The sequence below is a fragment of the Staurois parvus genome, unplaced genomic scaffold, assembly GCF_062004578.1.
Source record: "Staurois parvus isolate SC_StPar_1 unplaced genomic scaffold, SC_StPar_1.0 ptg000151l, whole genome shotgun sequence".
Taxonomy (NCBI): Eukaryota; Metazoa; Chordata; class Amphibia; order Anura; family Ranidae; genus Staurois; species Staurois parvus.
The window spans coordinates 2448449-2468541 of record NW_028317947.1 but is presented as its reverse complement, the minus strand read 5'-3'; the positions used below and the strand labels follow the sequence as shown (position 1 = coordinate 2468541).

The window sequence follows — 20093 nt, the reverse complement described above, 5'->3', positions numbered from 1 at the left end:
ACGCACTGGACCCTAAATGACCCAAAAGAGGAGGGAAAAAAATCATCTGGAATGCACCAAAAACTTGCATGCAGAGATGCAACCAGACTGTGTTTCTGTGGTGTGAACCGGCCATAATGCCGATCTAAACCCATTAATTTATGGTTTCAAAAAACAGTTCTAGTCTAAGCATATTGGGAATGCTAACTGTCACATTTGCTTGTGCTCTCAACCAAACTGTCAAACCATCAAATGGAAATGGCTGTTGTCAGAACTGATCACATGTGCAGCAAATGGCAGTTGCAGATCAAACAAAGGCTAAGAGGACAGCTTCCTTGGCTGAAAAGGAGATGCGGGTTTTGCTCTGCTTTAACCACTTGGAAGACCCAGCCTTTTTTGTAAAAAATTGTATCTTTTGCAAGAAAATTACTTAGAACCCACAAACGTATATATTTTTTAGCAGAGGCCTTGGAGAATAAAATGGTGGTCGTTGTAATTTTTATATCACACAATATTTGCACAGCAGTTTTTCAAATGCAATTTTTTTTTAAACACACTTTGATGAATTTTAATGCAAAAAAACACAATATAAAACACATTTTTTTCGGTAAAATATAAAAGATGATGTTATGCCAAGTAAATATATACCTAACAGGTAATGCTTTAAAACTGTGTACGATCTTGGAAAGGTGACAAATTACGATAGATAAAAATCTCCATAGGCGATGCTTTAAAAATGTTTACAGGTTACCAGTTTAGAGTTACAAAGGTCTAGAGCTAGAATTATTGCTCTCACTATAATGGTTGCAGCAATATCTCACGTGTTGTGTGAACACTGTTTGCATATGTACGCACGACTTACGTATGCGTTTGCCTCTACGCACAAGCACAGGGGGGCCAGGGGCGCTTTACATTTTTTCAATTATTTATTATATTTAAAAAAAATAATTTTTACACATTTCCCTTTTTAAATTTTTTTTTATAACTTTTATTGCTGACACAAGAATGTAAACATCCCTTGTGATAGCAATAAAGTATGACAAGTCCTCTATATGGATAAATCTGGAGTCTATAATACCCCAAATCTCTGCGCTACCCTTAAAGTGGTAGTAAATTATTTTTTAATAATTTTGCCTACAGTTAAGCTTATAATAAAGCGGGACCGTTTAGGAGATATTAGTCCTTTTTGATATTCGGCGCATGCGCTCTGAAGGAACGGCATTGCCCGTGCCGTTCCTTCAAAGCACTGTGCCGTGGCATCATTGCGACTCGGCCAGTCAGCAGGCCAGAGCTCACGAACCCGGAAGGAAGACCGGGTGAAGACGGAAGCCCCGGGGGGCCGTGACAGCGCTCCACTGGAGAGCTTAATTTCAAGGTAAGTCCTTCATAATGTGCTAGTATGTCATGCATACTAGCACATTATGCCTTTACCTTGCAGGGTTTTTTTTTTTTTTTTTAATGCGGTTTACTACCACTTTAAAGCACGGGATAAAAAAAAAAACAATGATCTCATGCTTTCAAAAAGAAAAAAAAGTGACAAAATGCTCCTTGCTCCCGGTCTCCTACTATAGAGATGATCAAATATGTTCCAGTCTCCAATCAGCCGGTGGAACAGCTGGATTGGATGCCGGGCTTCCCAATCACACGGGAGTCCGGAAAGGCAATGGCAGGAGGGGGAAGGGGAACAATCCCTGCCACTGCCTGAAAAAGTGATCCAGCAGCTAATCGGCCACTCTGATCACTTTAAAGATATAGAGAATCGTCAGCTAAAATTTTTATACCGGGGTTATGGATGACAGCTGCAGCCATGGCCCTGGTATGACCACTTGAACACGATCAGGTATATACAGTATATGTGATTGTGCGGCAAGTGGTTAACCACTTCAGTATCAGCATGTTTCACTTTTCAATGATGGAAACAGAGCTTTCTTTTGCTGGTATTTACTATATAAGGAAAATCAGTTTACCTTACTATCTAGTATAAAACATATCAAATATAAATACTAAGACAGTTTGAACACTGTCTTTTTTGGAAAGTTGACACCAATAAAGCCAAGTGCAAGTCTTCCTTTATTAGTGGAATTAGGTTGTTATTATTATTATACAGGGTTTATATAGCGCCAACAGTTTGCTCAGCGCTTTAAAATATAAAGGGAGACAATACAACAATGATTCACTGTAATACAAGAGAGTTCGGAGGTTCACTGGAAGGTTGAAATTGCATTGTGTTTAAACCCTCTCACTAAAATAATCCCATAAATATTTGGGTCGGTGGTGCCTAAACTATCACCCAAAACAATCCCATTGTCATTGAGGTTCAGTGGAATTTTAACCCCACCCACTCTTCATTCATGATCTGCAGCAGTTTAGATTCCCCCCCCCCTCCAAAAAAGAAAAAAAACAATCCTACATCATTGGTGGTCAGTGGCTTATTAAACCCTTCCAACACCACCTTCAATCACTCCTTTATTACTGCAGCCTGAAGGATATGATGAATGAATTTATTCATTAAATCTTCTATTCTGCCCTTTGCTTAGTTGTGAGAGGAAGAGGAGAGCTCTCCAATGTAAACAGTACTACACTATTTACACTTGTAATTGCTGTGGCTGGTAATATGGTACAGAGCCACTCTCATTGGCTCTGTACTTGTTGCCTCTTATCTGCACTGTGTAATCACAGTGCAATGACAGGAATGTGCACACGCAGGAGAAGCCATATGGGTATGTCTTCTTAGAACAACTAGTATGCTGACCAACCCCTAAATAACAATGGCCGGTCCCACTAAAATAGAGGGGTGGAACCTGTACCCCTCAATTGACTTCAAGAAAAAGATTTTACAGTAAATACATACTGTAAATATTGTTTTCTTTATTGTCCATTCAGGGACACAGGAATTCATTAATTCTGAAACAGTGGGGATGTCCAAAAGCAGTCTGACTGAGATATTGACAGATCTATAATAGAACCAGGAGCTGCCTGCCTGATATGAACCCTAAGAAACTAAGGGTTCATATCAAGGACCATTAGATCCATAGGGACCACCTGCTTGTCTCCCTTCAAGTCCAGATTCCCAGTTACCAAAGGGGAGGCTAAGATTGTAAATTAACAGGAGACTTGATTAAAAAACGCAAGCCTCCAGTACCAACTAGCCCATAATCCCCTTACCTTATTCCAATTACATCTGTAAGGTTGCAACCTTGAAAGGGGAGTTGGGCCCTTTGAGAGAATTCTGGATATCAGAGTCCAGAAGACTGACCCACTTATAGCAGAGCTAAACCCTCCTATCCTTTACAGCAAAGGAAGCTGACATCTTAGCCTCTGTTTGATCTACAGTTGCCATTGTGCTGTACATTTCATCAGTTATGGCGCCATTCATTTGACAGTGACAGTTTGGTAGGGAGCGTAAAGCCACTGTGACAGTTATTATTCATGGCAGAACAGTTAGCTTTGCAATGGCTTTGGCAACTGATAAGAACTAGGAATTTTGATGAAGATATCTTACGCCGCTATAATTCCAACACTACAAAAAAACAACAATCAACTTGGCAGCAAGCAAACAAATCTGAGATACTTTCTAGGTTTAATCAGTCTTTTGAATGTGTATATATAAAGTACTTTCCATAAAATCAACTTCTACAAGTTGAGTTAGGCTAGGTTCACACTATTGCAGTCCGTATTTTCTCAGGCGTGGCAGCCCATTTATTTCCTGCAGGAAAAAGGTGCATGCACTTTTTTAAAAACATGGTCAAAAAGACCATGCTGTTTCCCTGCAAGTCCCACACGCGTAAACGCACTGCCAGTTAATATGAGCGGGGGTGCCATTTTTGCAAGAGCAGCGTGATTTGGCTGCCTAAGGGACACAAGGTTCAGGTAATCTAAGACAATTGGGTTATACTGCCATGATTTTTTGGACACATACAACCATCAACTCCACAGCAAGCAAGCAAATCTGGGATACATTCTGGGTTCTGGGTTCAGTCTTTTGAATGTATATATACAGAAAAAAAGTTTTTTAGCTGAATCCTATGTCCTTTAATGAACTTGAAGTAATGAATTTTATGGTAAAGATCCCAAAAGAGGAAGTTCTGCTTTATGTCCTCTCTTTCCCCCTCATTTTGGTGGGGAGCGGGGACCTAGTTTTGAAAGGAACCTGCTCCCACTTCTGCTCGGATCACCTAGGCAATCCAGGCAGAAGGTCATCCTCCTCTTCTCTTTGCCCTCAGCCTTCTGGGGCATGTCACAGGCCCCAGATGGTTGCAGGACCATTCACAAAGCACAGCACTACTCGCGCAGTGAAAGAACGGCTGTGAAGCCACAAGATGTCACAGCCAGCTTCCCACATTAAAGATGCTCGTGCCGTGGGGCACGAAGACTGGTGAAGAACAGGCCTGGGTGAGGACAGCACTGGAACTTTGGATAGGTAAGTGTCCTTTTATGAAAAGTCAGCAGCAACAGGATTTGTGATTGCTGACTTTTTTTCCCTAGGGTGAAGAACAGCTTTAATCTAAGACAATTGGGTTAATACAGAACTTTTTGGACACAGCAAACAAAAAAGCCATTGCTCAGGTATAACCCCAGCATGCCATAATTTTGTAGAAAAGTGATCCATAGGAGTAGATTAGAGAGAGGTGAGAGACCTGTGTCCTTTAATGAACTTCAAGAAACAGATTTAACAGTAAACATAAAAATCATGTTTATTCATCATCCATTAAGGGATACAGGATTCAGTTAATTACAAAATATTGGGACGTCCAAACGAAGTTCAACTGAGGCAACACAGCAAACAAATTTCTAATAGGTCCACAACAAACAGAATATTACTGGGGGCCTGAAGGATCTTCTGCCCAAAACAGGCATCAGAATAGGCCTGAATATCCAAAAGGTAAAACACCTTATGAATAATCATCAAGAGAGGCTCATTGTGGCAAAATTTTCAGGACAAAGATATTCTCATATATGATACATTAAATACTGTGGCGCATCCTATATAAGAATATCTCTCTTGGCGATTATTGTTTAGTTTCCATGGTACCGGTGTAGGTCAGAATGACTCCTCTATCTTCTGGTCCTTTCCCAATATATACCTATACCAATATGGTCTGGCCTGAAGAGGGAGCGCGCATACTCCGAATGCACGCCACCCCTCGCAAGCCCCGTCACCGGAGGTGACGTCGGATTTCTTCTGCTTGGTGTACCCGTGACTGCAGGATACGCTGGGAACCAGCAGCGCAGCTCACAACATTGGCTTCACACCCGAGAATCGCCTCTTACACTCCGGGCCACTGCGGATGAACCATATAGGACAAGTGCCTCTTTTACCTTCATTTTGGGAGTTGTTAGATGGCACCGCTTCTTTTCTCTTATTGGACAATGATCTTTGCCACCTAGGAAACAGTGGAGCAAGAAGCTGGTTCCTTTTACAGGGACCATAAGGAATCATAAGAAGAGAGTCAGTCTTGCTAATGGAAACAATGGCTGAGAGATAAACTAGTACAGCACTGTCCTAGAGTTTGACAGAGATGAAAGGACAATGTTTTGGTTGAAGTTAAAGGCCGCAGTCACCTTAGGAATAAAGAAGGCTCTAGGCTTCAACACTACCTCATATTTTTGTAAGATCAAATAGGGTCTTTACAGAACAAGGCCTCCAGCTCATTCACACATCTTGCTGAGGTGACAGTGACAAAGAATGCAACCTTGTGAATGAGTGCGGAATGGGGAATATCCCTAACAGGTTCAAAAGATTTGTCTTTGAAGTGCCAACATAACCAAACTGAGATCCCATCAGGGTCATAGGAGGTTGAACAAGAGGAGTTACATGAACTATGCCCAGAACCAAGGAGTAGGAGGCAAAGGGTCTTTGAAACAAAATCACAAGAGCTGAGATTAGTACCTGAAATAAATCAATATATTAGCCTCTTGATGGTACTCCGTGTCAAATGTTGATCCAAGTCTAATTGCAAAAAAGTTAAGAATTGTTCCATGGAATATTTCCTGGGTTGAAAATGTCTGTGTTTGCACTGGATGAAGTAAGCCTTCTTTTGAGGTAGATTCTTAACTTTTAAAAGTGTAGCAATTATAGACTCAGAGATCCCATCTCTCAAGCCTGGACTTCAACAGCCATGCTATTAAAGCCAGCGACTGTGAAGCACAATGGTAAACTGGACCTTGATAGAGGAGAGCCAGTAGACCTGAAAAATCCATGGAGTGTCTGCCAGAAGTGTAATTAGGTCTGAGTACCAAATTGGTCTGGGCCAGTTCTGAACTATGAGGATCACTGGAACACCATGTATCCTGATTCTGTGAAGTAAATGTTGCAGGAATTCCAGAGGAGGAAATATTTAGATCAGATTGTTCTGATCGAAGAGTCATCAGAGCAACCACTAACAAGAGAATCTCTGCATATGGAGACAAACCTGCTCAATTTGGTGTTGGACCTGGAGGTCCATATTTAGGGTCTGCCACCTATGACACAGGTCCTGAAACACTTCTGGTTGAAGGAACTATTCCCTGCAGATCTAGGTGCTGCAGGATATGGTCTGTCTGCCAACTGCCCACACCTGGAATGGTGGACAGGTCTGGAATGTGGAGTTTTGTCCAGGCTACCTCTCTTGCCACAGAAAGAATTTGGTTTCTCCCTCATGATTACTATACTGTATGCCACTACCTCGGCATTGTCCAGCTAGATCCTGATTGGCTAATCTTCCAGTTGAGTCATTCAGCCATGCAGGGACAACCAAATCTCTCACAGATTTAAAATGGTAATCGTGAGACAATATTCCTCTTACAACCAAACTCTCTGTGCTGATAAGGTGTCTAGGACTCCTCCCAGGCCAATGTATAGGAATTTTATTAATTTTTATTAGTCTAGGACTCCTCCCGAGCTGGTCAGGGTAGTATACACTGTGAGTATCTTCCAAGATAGTGGGAGGAATGATTTTTCTAACTCCAGAGCTAGATTCCTAGATGACAAGGCCAGAGATGATCTTCAGTGTCAGGTGTATTGATTTGTTCAGAGATTGCATATTCTTGTCCTGCACTGACAGAAAGTGGAGTTGTAGAGGTCTGGAGTGGAACTGAGCAAATAGAACTGCCTTGCCCAGAACTCTCATGAACTCTCATGAAGAATTGCTGAGCTGGACAACTCCTGGACTGTAGAATCCAATTTTGTAAGTAGAAAGTCAGAAATTTTTCCTAGGGAAGGAAAACTCTGGTTTGGGCTGTGTCTAGAACAAGATCAAGATAATCCAACAAAGTGTCAGGTCAAGTGCTGATTTTCTGAAGGTTCAGAGTCCAACCGAATGAGGTCTGGACTGTACACATCATATTGACAACCAGAGTTTGCAGCTGACTTATCACAACAGGAGATCATTAAAGTTTCCCACAACATGAATACCTGGAGTTGAGCAAAGCTAGCGCTGAGGCCACAACCTTTGTGAACAGTCAAGGTGTGGATGAAAGCCCAAATGGTAGGGCTACAAACTGGTAGTGCTGATGCACTGGAAAAACAGGGACAAATATACATCCTTGATGTCCATCAAGGCTAGGAAGTCTCACTGCTGGAGGGAGGCTATGATAGACCAATGGTACAATTGCAATAACTCCTTGTTTCAAAAATCTGAAAATGCAGAATGGAGGCCTGTTACCTGTTGCAGAGAGACATAGGTAAGTTGGAAAACATGAAGCAAGTGGAAGAAAGAGGAACCCTAGCTTATAACCCCTGGATACCAATTACTCAGGCATTGGAGATGCTTTCTGGCCAGGTGTCCACAAAGGCCAAGACATCCCCCCACTTTGATAAGTGTGTGCCATCATGATGAAGAGGTCTGCAGTCTTGTAGGCGTTAGAGGCCTAAGCTTGTGGTGATACTTGGCACTTACCGGAGGCTTGGTTTTGGAGCAAGAAGTTTGGGAAGAACTCTCTATGGGTCACAGTCTGGGAAAGGTTTCTCAGATTGAGGCTTAGGCTTCTTCCCCTTGGCTAAATGAGTATTTTAACTACTGGTAATGTCCTTTTTGAAACTGTCCAGGGAAGCACCAAAATGTCATTCACCATCAAAGGGCATGCACAGTAAGCATTTCCTACATTGCCGTTCTGCAGACCAACATTTTAGCCACACTGTCCTAAGGTCTGAGAGGCCAACATTACAGCTATAGCAGATTTCATAGAAGGGCCTGCTACCAAAAATAAGGCTTTGGAAAGTGCTTCTAAACATTTATCAATTGAATACCTAAAACACTGGAGTATCCTCAATAGGTACAATCAGTGTTTTGTTAAGGTGGAATAGTGTCAAATCCAGAGTGGGGACAGCCCACTTTTTTATTTTAAAGAAAATCCTTATAAAATGGATATTGATCTGAAAATTGTTTGGGAGAGTAAATAACTTGTCAGAAGTGTCCCAGTCTCTGTAAAAAACAGATTGAAGTAATCTGCATCTGGAAAGTTGACAGTCTAAAGTACTATTAAGGATCCCAGACTGATAAGAGCATTAGTAGAAGTTACATGCTGCTCTATTTTAAATGTGACTTGCAAAGGATCAATAGAAGTGTGGCGATGGCATCCTTTAGGAGCTAATTTAGCAGACTGAGGCTCCTCAGGAACAATGTCATCCATTATGGATTTGTAAGACTCTCTTTCAGACAGTACATCTGCAACATCAATCATTTTTGTAAGCTGGCCCATAAAATCTAGCATAACTGCAGAGAACTTTTCTTTGGGTAAAACGGAAGAGGCACACTTGACAGAGATTGCAGAGACTTTGAGGATTGAGTTAACTTTAGTAGAGAACAACAATTCAGCCTTTTGGCATCAGGCCCATTAAGAGGGACACTGCAGGGCACCCTGGAATGGTTTGTGTATCATGACCTGGGGAGCCCCCCAGGACCGCTGCCCTTGTGCTTGGGATCTGACATGTTGTACTGTGTCGACTACAAATAGAAAACACCAGGTAAAAACCTTGGTTTACTCACAACCAACTGCTAACACAAAGAATGTTAAGGGCCAGAAATAACCAGGTAACAGTAGACATGTGCAAGGACTAATAGGGGTGTGCACCGCATCTCTCTTGTGGGGGGGGGGGGGGGGGGGGCAAGAGAGAAGAAGCTACTGCATGCCAAAGGAAAAAGAGCAGGTACAGAATGGTGAGTGCACGCATGTGACACTCAACTAATGAGGCAGCATGGAATTCCTTGGCATGTTAACCCTTTCCATCAAACTAACACAATAGAGAAGTAATGGTGGTGTTTAATGTCACCAACAATACATAGATCTTGCTGCTTAGCCCAAATGGTGTACTTATTAAGAGTCCTCAGAGACTGCGCCACAGCTCTGAACCTGTACAGCAATGTACCTGAGAAGTGCCACTGGCAGAGCCCCACTTCCCTAAAACGACACATTGAATGTAGGCATTGCAACATTTGGTCCAATGAAATCCATTCTCCAAAGTATCGTTGAAGATTAGCAATTCTGGATATCTGCATATAGGTCCCAGCTCAGCAGCATGTAAATATCTTGACTGAAAGAAAAAAACGATATGGCTAGTAAAAATTTCTTAATACAGTAAAGATGGCCATCCCCCTAGGACACTAATAAACTGAAGCATGCTGGAAGTGTGAGCTGTTATACCTGGCTGGCCAACGGCTCTTTCATTTGCCAGGGTATAACCGTATTGGCTTAGATTAACCTAATTCTGTGTCCCTTAATGACTTAATGAACAATAAAGCTTTTTTTTTTTTAAATGGATAGTATGTGGATAGAATATCAAACTAGCCAGGTTTTTATTGCCATGTCCTCACTAGGGAGAGTCACCACCTTGATTTGCTCAAGGGAATGTTGTCACCAAGACTGAAAGTGGAGGTTAAATCCAGACTTTTGGGGGTTTATTTACTAAACCTGGAGAGTGCAGAGTCAGGCTCACTTCTGCACAGAAACCAATCAGCTTCCAGGTTTTATTGCCAAAGCTTAATTGAACAAGCTGAGGTTAGAAGCTGATTGGTTTCTATACAAAAGTGAGCCTGACTTTGCACTCTCCAGTTTTAGTAAATAAACCCCTTGTTGTCACTGGAACAGGATGCTATCCAAAAGAAAAATGTTTTGGCTCAAGGCAGCTTTAGATAAAGGTTGATTTACTAGATCTGGAGGGTGCACAATCTGGTGCAGCTCTGCATAGAAACCAATCAGCTTCCAGGTTTTATTGTTAAAGCTTAATTGAACAAACTGAAGTTAGAAGCCGATTGGCCCCATGCACAGCTGCACCAGATTCTGAGTGCACCAGTTTCAGTAAATGAACCTCAATATGTAAATCAACCCCAATATGTTGGTCTGTAGCTGCTGCTGACTGTAGGATCCAGAATAACCTTCAGGAAATTACTTGAACGCTGTGCTACCAAGTGTCCTCAACAAAGGCCATTGATGATCAAATGTATTTGGGACAGGTGATCTCTCCCTCCCTGTTTTGGCTTCCCCAAGAACTACTGAAGTTTGATTTCCTGATATTTGAAATTTGACTGACATACTGTATCCATACATGACTGACAATTATTTGTAACGGTTTTATTTTTTGAGTAGAGGGATTTTGTATAATGTAACAATTTTTAAATAATTCTTGATAGGAAGCCAAGAAGGTACCACATTCTACTGCTTTATCTTTTTGTATGTCTAAAATCTTCAATAAATGGAGCTGTCCTGAAAGATGATTGGAGAAAACTTACTGGAATGTGTTTAGGGGCTTATCGGAGGTAAGCACACACACACATTTATTTTATAACAATATATCAATTCCAATCTGGTTCTCAGACAAAGAATTGGTGACCATGTTAGTGAATCTACCATGCTGGGCATTTCATTTCATGTAAATATTCAACATTACCAAGAGAAATGATTTCAGTTAAAAATTTAACCAAATGTTCCTGACTTGGACTTCAATATATAATATAAATAGTATGAAGGCAAGGACACAACCAAATAACAGACAGCAGCACAGGTCAGGTTAAAGCACTGCTTCTAAAACCTGTTCTCAGTGTCTACAGAACTGGAAGACAAAGTAAATTCTAAACATATTTTAAATTTTAAAAAAAAAAAAAAAAAAGGTTAACTAAAACCAAAACTTTTCTTTTCACTTTGGATAGAGTAGGGAATGGAGAAAAACCCTGACAGTTTTTCTTTTTATCTGGGAAAAATTACCTTGATTCTCTGTTCTGTAGCCTCAACAAGAAGTGAGAGAAAATCTCAGCAAAGTGGGGAAAATGTTCTCACCTGAACAATTCTTTGTAATTTTGATTTCTTCCTCACCTTTAGATTGATGGGCAGTGTTCACCAGGACAAATCAAGAAGGTGTATCTCTCCATCAGGGGCACAGATCACAATAAAACCCTGATAGTGGTTCTAACCCCCTCACTGCTCTATCCAAAACTAAAAAAAGTTTTTGTTTCAGATACACTTTAATCACTAGCCTACAGGGCACTTATACCCCCTTCCTGCCCAGGCCAATTTCCAGCTTTCAGCGCTGTTGCACTTTGAATGACAATTGCGTGGTCATGCAACACTGTACCCATATTAAATTTTTATAATTTTTTTGTGACAGATAGAGCTTTAGTTTGGTGGTATTTAACCACCTCTGGGTTTTTTTATTTCTTCTTAAACAAACCAAAAACCACTGAAAATTTTGAGAAAAAAAAAAAGTTTTAGTTTTTGTTATATAATTTTGTAAAGAAGTGATTTTTCTCCTTCACTGATGTGCACTAATGAGGCTGCAGTGATGGGCACTGATAGGCAGCACTTATGGACACTGATGAGGCACTGGTAGGTGGCACTGATGGTCATTGACAGGCATCACTGATGGGCACTGAAAGGCAGCACTCATATATGGCACTGATAGGCGGCACTGTTAGGCAGCACTGATGCACACTGATAGGCAGCACTGACTGGCAGCTCAGATGGGCACTGGCAGGTGGCATGGATGAGCACTGAGAGCTGGCACTGATGGACACTGACAAGTGGTGCTGCTGGGGCTACACAGATCATCAGTGCTCCGCCAATCGCTGCGCGCTCTGGGAGCCACGCATGCGCGGTTAGAATGGGAGGACGTCATATGACGTCCTCCCAGAACGAGAGAACCACCTTGCGTCCATCATATTACTATATGGCGGGCGGGAGGTGGTTAAAGGCTAGCAGATAATATCCACAGAACCCCAGGGAGGAAGACACCTGCATGCACTCTGTAGTGTCAAGAGCTGCAACTGTTTCTTGTGATGTTGGTCATTCAAGGAGAAGAGTGGATTAGCCAAGATGCGTATACAGATTCCAACAAGCTGGGCAATCTCTAAGTGATATTGAGCTGCACTGATAGATGGGAACCATTGTTACTGAATCTGAGTGTAGCCCAACACTCACCTTGACCCCATTTTGCCCTAAATTGACACTATTTATGGTCACCCTTTCTTGCTAGAAATGAATACATAAATCTGACTCTGACTTGAGATATTTTACCTACTATAGCTGAAACGTTTAGGACAGTACTCGTCTCTCCCCCATCTGTTACTAATATCCAAAAGACTGCAGCCCTAATATAAAGTCACTGTCTCATACTGCATGGCCTACCCAGGCATGGAAATGATATAAATTGAAATATTATTAAATCTTAAAAGTGTTGTTTATACAATGAACTCCAGTCAAAGTGTTTATTTTACCATGTAGTGAGGCTGTGCCCGCACTGCATGGGTTAACTGCTCGTTTTGTCCAGGGGCTCAGGGAAAAGCTATACTTACCCCGTCCTCCGAAAAAAAAAAAAAAAAAAACCACACTCTCCTATGTCCAGCGCTGGACTGTTCCTGCCTTTTCCATGTCTGGAGCTGGTCTATGGGCGTGATGACGTCAGAAACAGCCCGTTCACAAGATTGCTAGTGTGTGGGGAGCAGGATTGGCAGATTAGGTAAGTATATCTCCGCTCTCCACACCCCTAGACAAAAACGAACATTTAACTCACGCAGTGCAGGCACAGCTCCACTGCATGGGAAAATAACATTTTTGCCTGGAAGTCTTCTTTAAGTTTCAACACTAAAGGTAAATTTTACATGATCGTTCAACTAAAACCCTAACCACATTGGTGGTACACAGAAGCACAGTTTAGGAAATTTTGATTCAACCTTTTGTTCATTGCTGGGCGCTGAGATGAGGCCTACGTTAGGCATGTCTGCCCAGTTCATACCCTTGTAGACTTAAATTCAAGCCAGCACAGTGATTTTTCAGAAGTTGGAATTTTTTGGACCATGGGGAACATGGAGGCAATTTAATATCCAGTTACTGAGCAATTTTTACTGCTTGTTAACCACACCATTAACTACACAAAAAAAGGCTAATAAAAAAAAAGAAAAAAAAAAAAAAAAAAGGTGTTTGCCAACATGCGGTTAAAGCAGCCCTGCAGAAGACGGGATCGAATAATCCCCTTTCCAGCAGGCAGGAAGTCAAATCCTTTTGCTCTTACAGAGACAGACACTGCCATTATCCAACAAACCACACCTGAGTGCGTTCAATATCTGGTTTCCTTGCTGGGTGTTGTGGTTCATTTTGCTAGACACATCACTACAGTGCATGGTAGAAATTTAGCAGATGATGGGAGGAACCAAAAGGGGGCTATCAGGGGACCCAGTAACCAACATACCTGGAAGTGTCAGATAAGGGTGCCCTTAGCCTTTCAAAAAGGAACAAAGTTTTGGCTCACAGTCTGCTGGAAAGGTAATGAATTTCTCTTACAGGGAGCTTGTGTTTTAATTTTCTTACTGTGGCAACAAGGTCACTTTAAATTACTCATTAGCATGACATTAAAATTACCCATGCAGTTTAGTCTTTAGTTAGGGTACGGAGTAATGTGCAAAAAGTGCAGCAATTTAAAGCAACCTTAGTTCAGTCAGATCAGCAATTTTTGCACTTTGCCTTACAGTAAGCTCCCCAAATACGAACATTTGACTTGCAAACTTTCAAAAGATGCAAACATGTCCGCATGTCCAATCCTGTAAAGCTGGGTACACACACACAGTTTTTTTTTCGTTCAACCCAGCATGCTGAACAAAAAAAACCCCCCCAAAAAAACTGAGACCACCGTACCAATACAAGCAATGTTGGTGCAGCGATCTGCCCCGCTGTACCTTTGTGTTCATAACACACTAATCAGCGATCTCAGCCTTTGCCTGCAATCGCTGACCTTTGCTGGACATACGAGCAAGTTGTACCTAAGAACAAGCTCCTGGAACAGAATTGTTCATAAGTAGGGGACTTACTGTATTAAATAATCCATAATTGCTGGCAAAAAGATGCTTCAATGTTAGATACAGTAATGAGAGGAGAAAGTTCAATGATACTGAAGAACAGCAGACAATTCAGATGGTTACAGCCATTTTTATGTCACAAACTGTCAGGGAATTCAGTTTTAGTAATGAAAATAAAAAACCTCTTCATCCTACGGCACACGCATGGCATGGTAAATTGCCTTTTTTTTAATTTAAATTAAAAGCCTCGTGAAAGCTAACATTGTAAATACAACATGTGTCGTACACTCTGTACAGCGAGAAAGGAACAATAATTTGTATGGTGCAGATGGCCAGTAGGAACAAGTCCTGAACTGGCACCTGGCAGCATGGATGTGAGTGCAGCACAGCCGCGTCCCTAAGACAGCGTGAAAAGCATATTAGCGGAAGTATAATTAAGCTTGTATGCTCAGGGTTACTGGAAGAGGGGAGGTAATAAGGCACCTTCCTGCAGGGGGTTAATGGGGGGATGAGCAGTATAAAAGTGGGAATGTTCTGGTCCAGCCAACAAAGTGGCATCAGGTAACACACCCTCTCCCTTCACGCCTATCAGCATATGATGTGCTGGTAAATACATTACCCTTACATTTTACCAGGTAGAAAGTGCCTTTATAGTCACACAGCCACACTTTGTTCCCAGCAGGAAACTCTGTATGACTGTCAAATGCTCTAGCACACTTCAGCAATATATAGGCTGCTACAGAGTTGTATTTGTTACTACCAGGAATTTCAGGCTAGGATTCCACATAAGAAACAATGCTACTATTCTGTGGCCCCTGCATATCTCGATGGGGTTCCCAGCTGGAGCACAATAGCATCGTGTTCGGGGTCCTACATAGTTAGGGTGCGTTTTCCACTAAGCCTCACAGCTTCTTTGGCACAAGGTGTGTCTTGAAGTGCTTGCTGACGTGGTCGCTGCGAGTAAACCTCTTCTGACAATGAGGACATTCGAAGCGCTTGTCACCTGTACAGGGACAGCAGAGTAAAAATCAATACATGTCATACCTGAGGGCCAGTTCGTCTTACATGTGCATTTTGTGCGTTCATGTCTCACACACCTGTGTGCGTGCGTGCGTGCCTCTGCAGCTCGTCGCTGCGGGTGAACCTCTTTGTGCAGAATCCCCAGTTGCACACAAATGGCCTCTCCCCTGTGTGAAGACGGACATGGGCTCTCAAGAGTGATGTCTTGCGAAACGTTCTGCCGCACTCAGGAATGTGACACACGTGCCTCTTTCTGCCAGGAGGTCCCCACCTGCTGAGAGTGACAGTGTCTCTCCTCAGCCCAAAACATCTGCCCCTTTCCTCAACCCTCCCCCACCCAGGCCCAGCACTTTATCAGCCCTGCATCCTGCCCACTCTCACCCCTTCTCCCCGTCCTTGCAGTTCGGACATGTACAGGCAACCCTCCTCCTCTTCACTCCCGGCTGAATTTCCCCAGACAAGGCCTGTTCCATTTGCAGCTGTATCTGGGTAGGGCTGAGACCACTGATGGCCACGTTATTACTGGACACATTCTGGACACTGAGCTGTGGTTGCCCTAAGTAGACACACAAACACAGGAGTGGGTTGGTTTATATAACAAAGAGAAGAAAAGCAAATTAAATGAATCTTAAATTTAGGTTTTATTTGCCTAACTGTACAATTCTTATGTCATGTTACATAATCATACTGGGATATACACCTGCAGCATTGGTGATGGTAACAGGCACCCCTTGCACTGAGACTCCATTGATGCTAATAGTTTGTATTGCCTGGGCAGTGGCTGCGAGCTGTGCTGTATTCAGATTAATAACACTCCCTGCTGGAGCTATTTTTGGTAAAGACCGTTCTTTGCGACTGATGTTCTTCTTAACAGGTATGGCAGATTGTGCTGCAAGGGTACTGGTCCCTCCTGAAGCTCTGGGCTGAGGCATAGAGGGAACATCTTGTGTTACCAATGGCTGCAGTTCACCGGTAGATGTGCGGAAGTATATCTGTTAAAAGAGAAGAGCATGTGACGTAATGAAAATGTATCACAAAACTAGGGACACACAAGAAATATACATGATACAGAAAAAAAAAAAAAAAATAGAACCCTCTGACGATGATATGAAGGCAGAGAAAATTAAAGTATGCAGGTTTGCATGATCAGAAAAACAAACATTCAAATGGTCCGTTTAGCCTGGGTTCACATACGTACAGCTCCGTATATCGCATGTGATTCGCACAGGAACCGCACCGCATTCCTGTGCAAATCACATGCGATTTGTGTGCGGTGCGATCAGAGGCATACATTTTGTATGGCTCTATTTGCACTGCATCTGCACCAAAAACGTGCAGTACCCTTTTTTGGGTCCGCACTAGAATCAGATCACATTGATATTCACACCTATGCGATCCAATTCTTCGCAACACACTGTGCTTTGCGGACCGCTTTCAAGGTGTTAACTCAAAGCGGAGTTCCACTCATGCTGTCAAAAAATAGATGTCACCAGCTACAAAAGCTGTAGCTGCTATTAAAAAGCACACACTCACCTATCCCCCGGTGTGTCCCCTGCAGCCCGTTTTACCGGCCGTCTTCTCTCCCTGGGCGCCAGCATCTTCAGTGTGGGCACAAGCTGTCACAGCCGAATACCTACTGCGCATGCGCGAGTAGTGCTGCGCTTCCTGAATGGTCCTGTAGTCCTCTGGGACCTGTCACGTGTCCCAAAAGACTACGGGGAAGGAGGAAGGGAGGACACCTTCCACTTTCGATCGCCTCGGAGCAGAAGTGAGAACGGATACCTGTCAAATTCAGGTACCCGCTCTCCCCCCCGCCCCCCAAAGGTGCCAATCCTTAATAGGGATTGGGGGACAAGTCTTTAAAGCGGAACGTCCCCTTTTGGGTGGAGCTCCACTTTAACATACACACCCGCTGTGGTTTGCATGAACAGGGTGTGAGTTGGATGCAGCGCCGAATTCGCACTGAAGACGCTGCGAATCCCGCACCGCATCAGTGTGAACCAGGGCTCAACAGAACAGAAAAATTGCATGCAAGATGATCAGCAGACGCAGACATAGGCAGCAAAAATCAAATGCAAACCTCAACCTTAGATTCTTTGTTTGCACCTCTCATTGGTCAATGAAGCCATCCATTATTATCCAGTATGAATACCCCGTAAGTGTTTGACTTTTCTGTCTAAAAATTAAATACTCCATATTTGCACCTGCTGGTGTAATTTGGTATCGCAGTTTTTCCAAGCAGTACAGTTTCCACGTATATTTAATGAAGAAAATGTTAAATCTTTTTCTTAAAGTCTACGAAGGGACACAATAGTAATCATTCTTAGACACGTTAGTTGTTCTGCTTTGGACGCTAGCAACAAAAACATGAATCCAGCCCTTGTAAAACCACGCCTCCAACCATTATGCCTCGGTTTAGTGAACAAGCAGTAAATAAGGCTCAAGTATACAGGGGTAGGACCTTAATTGACATCAAGGAAAAGTTTTAAAGTTAAAGTGGAATTCCAGATCAAGACTGGGTTTTTTTTTTTTTTTTTTAAATGAAAAAGACTGAAAATTTTGAAAAAATATTTTTTTTATACTTTGTTAAAAAAACAAAATCGAATAAAAATGTCTTCATAAAATTTAGGCCAAAAGGTATTCTGCTAAAGGTCTCAATAAGTGTATAATATTTGGTTTGTGTGGAAGGTTACAGCATCTACAGACTATGGTATATATTTGAAAATTGGTCAGTCCTGATGTATTGATGGTCTATCTCATTTCTTAGAACCCCCCTAAAATTGTCAGGGCAGTACAAATGCCCCCAAATTACCACTTTTTAGAGAGTGGACAGTCTGAGGTATTTAGTAAGAGGCATGGCACGTTTTTTGAAGTTGTCATTTTTTGTCACTGTACTATTCTGGAGGGGGGGGGCGGGGTGAAAAGGGTTTTTTTTTCTTTTTTAGACATTATTGCTTATACATTGAAGATCACTGTATATGTAATAGTTTTAGCGGTCATGAATGGGTTAACCATTCATGAACAACTTGCTTTTTGTTGTGATTGGCTACAGCTAAATCACACGGTACAGGTAGCCAGGTACCAGATCACAACAGTAGGCAAGCTGTTTATGAATGGAAAGCCATTGTTTACATTGTTATCATGTGATCGCTATGACCTATCAGAGATTGCATGATACCCGGTTACCAATTACCGGTAACTGTAATCCATTGTGTTTGATAGACACACAGGTCTCAGGAGGGGCTGATATGTGCTCCTAACCCACAGCAGGCACAATTACTATATTTACTGTGACAGGTCGGCAAGTGGTTAAAAGAGAAGTAGGGCTTTAGATTTTTTTTTTGCCCCCTATTTATACTTACCTAGGTGGATGCAGCATCATTCCGATGCTGCATCTGTCCCCTGCCAGCTCTAAGGGTGAGAGTTTGGTGATCACATGATCACTGAGTCTGCACAGCCGCTCTGAACAGAGAGCAGGACTGTCAGTCACTGCTGTCTGCTCTACCCCCCCTCAACCCCTCACTGGTGTGCTGGGTTGTGGAGGGGGAGGGAGCAGCTGGGTCAGGCTCTCAGCACTTCACTCAGAGGCTGAGCCACGTGCCACTCCAGACTCTGGGGTGGATCCCAACTTTGAAGTTGGGATCTTTCTCCAGCCTGGACCAACTGAGTACTGCCAGCCAACAGCGGATGTCAGTCCAGATAGCTGAAAACGGGTCACAGGAGTGCAGAACGAACTGCACTCCTGTGATCCACAGGAGACCTACAGCCAAAAAAGCTTTAGCTGTACTTCTCCTTTAAACAAAATACCTGAATTAGAGAAAAAAAAACTTACTCCAACACCAAAGCTGGTCAACAAAAACATTTTAAGTTAAACAATTTAAGTTATCTAGTGTAGTTTTTCGTTATGAGCTGTGAATTGTTAGCGTGAACAAAAAAAAAAAAAAAAAAATTCCATCTCGGGGTCAAATCCTCATACCCTGGAGCATGGACTAGCATACCTAACCCTTGTGAAAAAAAACAAAAACAAAAAAAACAAAACCAATTAACAGATGAAGATTTCAGTAAGACACTCTTAATACTTGACTGCAAGGAGAGGGAAATCTATTTCAAGGAAACCATCTGAAAGAAAAGTAATCTCTAAAAGAGACAGAAGTATTAATAACTAGAGTTCCCTGGAAGGATAGGTGATGAGTTACAACTATGTAAAATGAATAACCTGCCTGACTATTACATATATATGATTACAGTGATTTGAATTCTTGGTCTTCTAACGGGACAAATCCACTGTAGAGGAGCCGAGGTAAGGAATACACTATCAAGCACTGGAATATATGAGAACGATAACACCTTAGATTGTACGCCCCTTGAGGGTTAGGGACTGATGTGAATGTACAATATATATGTAAAGTGCTGCGTATATTGATGGTGCTATATAAGTACCTGAAATAAATAAACAGAATAGGACTTACCCAAGCGGGGAAAAAAATTGCACAGACGGAAAACAAGAATGATTTGTCTGTGGACACTCCAAAGAGATACAGATTATTAGTGATGGGTGCTTCCTTACAAAGATTCAGGGGTACATATACAAGAAGGCCCTTCACGGTTTACTTTTGAATATCAAATTTTTTTAACAGTTCAAGAATTGTAAGGAACAGAAGAATGGCACAAGAAGCAACAGAGATTCCTTGAAATAGGGACTAGGAAGGATCAGTTTCACCAAGGGAGAGTCTACCATAGACACCTCTTCGCACAAATGCCATAAAAAGGAGTGAAATCCTCTTAGATTGTAAGCTCCAAGGAGCAGGACCCTCCTAACCCTCTTGTATTGAACTG

The 20093-nt window shown here is 42.2% G+C and overlaps 1 protein-coding gene across 8 annotated transcripts in view; it reads right to left on the bottom strand.

Annotated features, from left to right (window-relative positions):
• Positions 1 to 14347: 14347 nt before the first annotated feature.
• Positions 14348 to 20093, bottom strand: part of SP2 (Sp2 transcription factor) — a 28017-nt gene continuing 22271 nt past the window's right edge. For 6 of the 8 annotated variants that reach the window (XM_089674324.1, XM_089674327.1, XM_089674325.1 and 3 more), the window contains 4 exons: positions 15958 to 16249; positions 15639 to 15813; positions 15335 to 15531; positions 14348 to 15240 (listed from right to left, as the gene is read on the bottom strand). In XM_089674324.1, the coding sequence (XP_089530450.1) occupies positions 15140 to 15240; positions 15335 to 15531; positions 15639 to 15813; positions 15958 to 16249 (765 nt within the window). In that variant the 3' untranslated portion in view covers positions 14348 to 15139. The remainder of the gene's footprint in view (positions 15241 to 15334; positions 15532 to 15638; positions 15814 to 15957; positions 16250 to 20093) is intronic. The other 2 variants (XM_089674330.1, XM_089674331.1) reach the window with 2 other exon arrangements.